The 5351-nt window shown below is 40.7% G+C and overlaps 1 protein-coding gene across 1 annotated transcript; it reads left to right on the forward strand.

Annotated features, from left to right (window-relative positions):
* The first annotated feature begins 3906 nt into the window (after positions 1-3906).
* On the forward strand, positions 3907-4842 carry LOC146796842 (olfactory receptor 1S1-like). The gene has a single exon (XM_085631382.1). The coding sequence runs from the start codon at positions 3907-3909 to the stop codon at positions 4840-4842; it is 936 nt and encodes a 311-aa protein (XP_085487508.1).
* Positions 4843-5351: the final 509 nt, after the last annotated feature.

Here is a 5351-nt window from a genome sequence, read left to right on the forward strand (position 1 = left end):
TGAGTGTGCCGCAAATGCTATACTGTGATTTCCCAACCCTTCTTGATAGAAGGCAGCCTCACTATGCACTGCTGTTGATGTGTGGATTGAATTGTGTTTCTGAACTGAGGTGGCGAAGTGAGCTAAAGAATGATGATGGATTCAACCCAGATCTGTAACTGGGGGTTCAGCGCTCGGTCCATCATCTCCTTGTGTTTGCTTGATTTGTGTGCGTACCATAGGAGTGTAATGAACTACAGAAATCAGGAGTGATGTTCACTGTGCATATTTTTTCTTATATCACATAAGTGGATGGATGAATCTAACTGGAGCGTAAGTACTGTGGGCCTGATTCCCAAAGGTAAACTTAGACTTGAGTATAAGATTAGACCTGAAGAGTAAGTTTAGACCTGACGCATAACTTTAGACCTGAAGTCTTGAGGAAGTGGTGTGCCATGGATTATGTAGCCTGTTTTTGACATATTCTTGTGTAAAATAATTGTGACCCTACAGTGACAGAGGTACCGTTGAATTCCTCTTCCTAGAAGATTGAAAACACCTCATTTACTTGAGCTTTGCCAACCTTTACTTTTGGGTGTCAATGATGGAAGATCCATTTTAAATTCTCTGTGTATTGAAATGATGCTGTTTGCTTTATGTCTGTGCTTGTTTTCAATGTATGAGGTCTTAGAGTCCTTTAATGTGCCTCTGCCTTATAATAGCATATTCTCAGGTTATAAGTACTATTATGATCCCTGCATGGCTAAAAATGCCTCACCGAGGATATATTAATTAACTGATGGACTCCGATAATGCAGGGACCTGCAGTAGGTGTATTGCTTGGGATTTGCTGTTTGTGGTGTAGCCACATGTACTCTATCTTACTGTAAGAGGCTGCTTGGAGTATTGGTTGTGCCCACAGTTCAATACAAAGGTTCAACAAGAACTCCTGAGGAAGAAGATCCACTGAGAGGTTAGTGGGCCAGCTAAAAATGACAGCTGAGCAGAGAGTGGGTCAATGTTTGCACCAGAAATTCACAAATAAGCACCGAGTAAGACGGTGGAACATAGAATATCTGGGTTCCACAGCAGAAACCCAGACTTAAGTGGGCACAAAATAGTGGCAGCCCAAAGGAGCAATATGATTAACCACCTCCAGAAGGTGGAGACTGGCAGAACTATCAGAGTGCTAAACCACCACCTTGTGAATTGTTGCCACCAAGAGACCTCAGATCACTGCAGCAGAAATATCCAAACATTCCTCTTCTATTCTGTAGGGTTGTTCATGTTTTGTCTAATTTACTTCTGTAATTCTGTTTAAGCATGAAATAGTCGGTCTCTTTCTCACTGCAATACTCTTCCTTCTTTGCTGCAGGCTTTGAGGCAGTACCTACAGGTCTCCACCCATCTTGTGTCCCTTTTTCTGTGCAGTTTTGACCCTTGTGATTCTTTGAGAAACATTTATGTTCATCTTTCCTATCTGCTTCTTTCTGATTGCCCCTAAACTTGGCTTGCCTATCTTTTCTCTCCATTACCTTTGTACCTCTGTTCCATGTCTCGCTCCACTGGGCCGGATCTACATCAAAATATCAATACAAAGATATCTCCTTGCAAAAACATCACTTAAGTTCATCATACATGGGGGTGTACAGATTTACTATTCCAACTCCATATCTTCTTACTTTCACAATATTGTATAAGTTGGCATTTTGAAGTTATATTGTTGCACATTGATGTTTTATGGTTGATATTTTAGTACCACACCATTGAGCCCCTCACCCTTTTTGGCTTGTCTTGAACACTGCGTTGACACAGACACAGCAGCCATTGAGAGTGCCAGCACACCAGTACACTGCCACATTAATTTAAATATAGTCCTGTCTGCCATTATAGCACATTCATCACATACAAATACATCTCTTCCAAAACTAGTGTACTGGATTGTCAGCAATAAAGCATTCAATGTGTAGTAAAAATGTATTCAATCTAAAAAAAGAAGTAAGGCATTTGACTTGTCTGACCAGAGGCGTTTTAAGGCATGGGCAAAGTGAGGGGGGGCACTTATAGAGTCATCTCTGTTCTGCAGATTCTTGCCATTTATTTTTAAGGTGAGTGAATTGTGAGAGTCTTTTAGAAAATTTTGAAGAGAAATGCTGTATTTATGTTTAATGCAACATACATAACAAAGTATCTTATAGATCTAAACAGGACCTCACAAATGATAAATGGGAGGATGTCATCACCAAATGTTTTGCAGTAATATCAGCAACCAGTTTTTGTGTTAAGTATTGAAAACAATATCCACTTTTCAGCAATATTAGATGTAAACACATTTAGATGTTGGACCAGTATGTCAGTGACCTGGCCCAAGAGGACATGATAAAGCTGAAATTGTAGCGTAAATTCAAAGCTGTTCTAAACAGGGACCCCCCCCCCCAAATCTGTAAGATGTGCCTGTGTCTGATAGGTCAGTGTGTGGGTCAGTTTTTGGCTATTTGTTGGCCTGTGTACAGTCTGGTGGGCTGGTTTTTACCATTGATTTAACTGCTGTTAAAACAAACATTGCCTGTAGCAAGCTAAAATATTCCATTCCTCACAAAACACCTATACAGCGTGTCTTTTCAAGTTTAGAACAACCCCAGTTTCCAAGTATGGGTCACGTTTTTGCTATGTTATTCACTAAAGGGGGCCACTTTTATTTTAGTGCCTAGAAATATATATATTCTGATCTTTTCTTCAAAGTTTAACTCTTAATAAAAGCATGTTCTTACGATTAATAATATTTGTAAATGTGTTAGTTATATAACATGTTCACACTTTGCTGGGCAGGCAGCTCTTTTCAATGTGTAGTAGAATTCCACACCCACCATGCAAGAACCAAAGAAATGTTTCTCTGTAAGAAGATGGCAAAATGTACAACAGGTCATATTGCAGTGCTTAATTTGTAATAGACTGTGTACTGGTGCCTGAAGTCCTCAGCCAGGCAATAAAAGGCAGGCACACAGTGTACCATGCTTGTATAATATTAAATCCACATCATGTCTCTTTAATTCAGCCCCAGACACTGCCCCATTGTTTCTCCCCTTCAGGTGTCCCTTTGTGCTGGTTTTTCCATCTTTCTCTTCCTCTGTCTTTCAGATTTGTATGTTAAATCAAACTGTAAGGTTGGCTTCCATGCTCTGATTTCATTATGTTAATAAGGATTGTGGAATTGTAGAACATGCTGCTGAAGTAAAATAAAAACAGCACATTCACAGAAGGCCTTTTACAGCTCTGCACCCAGGATGTGGAACAACATTTCTGTCTCTGCCTTGAATGCCTAAAGGCTGCTCCAATTTTGGATAGTGCTGAAGATGTACCTCCTAAAGAATACTACATCACCATACCCTAACAATGCCCAAGCCAGCTACTTCCTTTATCTCTTGTTGACTGTGCACTTGCATTTCACCCTGTACATCACTGACGTCTTTGGACTATGTGTGCACTTTACAAATATTGCATGCATACATATACACACACAAATAAACATATATACAAGCAACCATACATACACACACCATGTGTTGGACCAACAAAAAAAGTGCCATTGGTTAGAAATAAGTGTCAGTGTATTGTCCTAGAAAACTGCCACAAATTAGGCACTGCATATCATCCCATTACAAGGTAAATGTACTACATTGTTGTCCCTTTGTCACATTACAGGCCGTATGGTATATGCATCATACTAAATAGTTGTTTGTACTAAGAAGCCTCTTACCACCATTTCATTGGGCCCCTGCAGCAATATATACTGTTTGCATACATGATTTTGTGTCATTTGCACCAAATACAATTTCCAAATGCTTCATGTGCTTTGGGCTCCTTTGGAAGCAACAAAACCATTCTAAGTTCTAATAATTGTTCCTTTCAGGTCTCAAAGTTCGAATGATGCATAGGGGAAATCAAACATCGGTGACAGAGTTTTTTTTGTTGGGACTTTCTGACATCCCAGAGCAGCAGTCCATACTATTTACCTCTTTTTTGATAGTATACCTTCTGGCGCTGCTAGGAAATGGGCTCATAATGATGGTGATTGCCCTTAGTCCTCAGCTCCATAAACCCATGTATCTCTTTATCAGTGCTTTGAACATTGTGGATATCGGCCTCATCTCAGATACTCTCCCCAAGATGCTCACCAACATCTACACCAACAAGAAGGCTATTTCCTACGAGCACTGCATGGCCCAGCTATACTTCTTTGTATTTTTCGCAGCTGCTGAGTGTGTGCTTTTGGCCGTGATGGCTTGTGACCGGTTTGTTGCTATATGTTTTCCTCTTCGATATCCAGACATTATGAGGATTCACAACTGTCTTTGGATGGTGACCTCTACTTTTGCAGTGAGCTTTTTGCAGGCACTGTTGCACACACTCTTGATGGCTAGTCTCTTCTTCTGTGGACCCAACCAAATTCTCCACTACTTCTGTGACATTGGTCCACTGCTCAAGTTGTCCTGTGTTCGGACATCCACCAATGAACTTGTGATCTTCACTGAGGGTTCCCTTATTGTGATGATCCCCTTCTCCGTTGTACTGTTCTCCTACGTGTGTATTGTAGTTGCCATTCTTAAGATACGCTCCACCCAAGGGCGTCAAAGGGCTTTCTCCACCTGTTCCTCACACCTCACGGTGGTGACCTTGTTCTATGGTACTCTTGTATTTATGTATTTCCGACCCTCCTCCAGTTATTCCCTGGGCCAGGAGAGGTTTGTGACCCTCATGTATAATGTCCTAGCACCAACGATTAACCCTTTTATCTACAGTCTCAGAAACAATGAAGTAAAACAGGCTCTAAGAAGGTTAATTTCTCGAAAGAATGTGGCGTGATCAGTTAGACAGGTTTGGATTAGCGTGAGATTAGCATGTATGTTATGTATTTTACTGTATACTTAGGTGCTTGCATGCAGTTGTTTTCAGCTCTTCCTCTCATTGGTTTTTCATTAAGATGGCTTTGCACTTGGGGGCATGCATTTACAATTCTTTTTCTCAAATGGAGCAAGGCAACTTACTGTGCTGTGTTGCATGAAAGGGAGAAGGTTTAAATGCTTCATATTTACCATGATATGGAGCATTTCTGCTCTCTCCTTGCACTGGCGCACCTTGTCCTGCCTAGCACTACATAGGCACACAAGTACTAGAGTACAGGGTCTCTGCATTACAGGCAGGATTGTTTTGTACAGCAAGGCACACCTTCCTGCACAAAAAAAATCCTTAAAGGAGTTTTCATCTTACTATGTGTGCTGCAGAATGCAGCTCATGTGGAAAGCGGTAATAGAGAATAGAAATAAAGATATTTCTCCTTATTATGGCTCCCTGCTGATAGTATAGCATTTTGA

This window comes from Triturus cristatus, chromosome 10 (assembly GCF_964204655.1).
Source record: "Triturus cristatus chromosome 10, aTriCri1.1, whole genome shotgun sequence".
In the NCBI taxonomy this organism is placed as follows: Eukaryota; Metazoa; Chordata; class Amphibia; order Caudata; family Salamandridae; genus Triturus; species Triturus cristatus.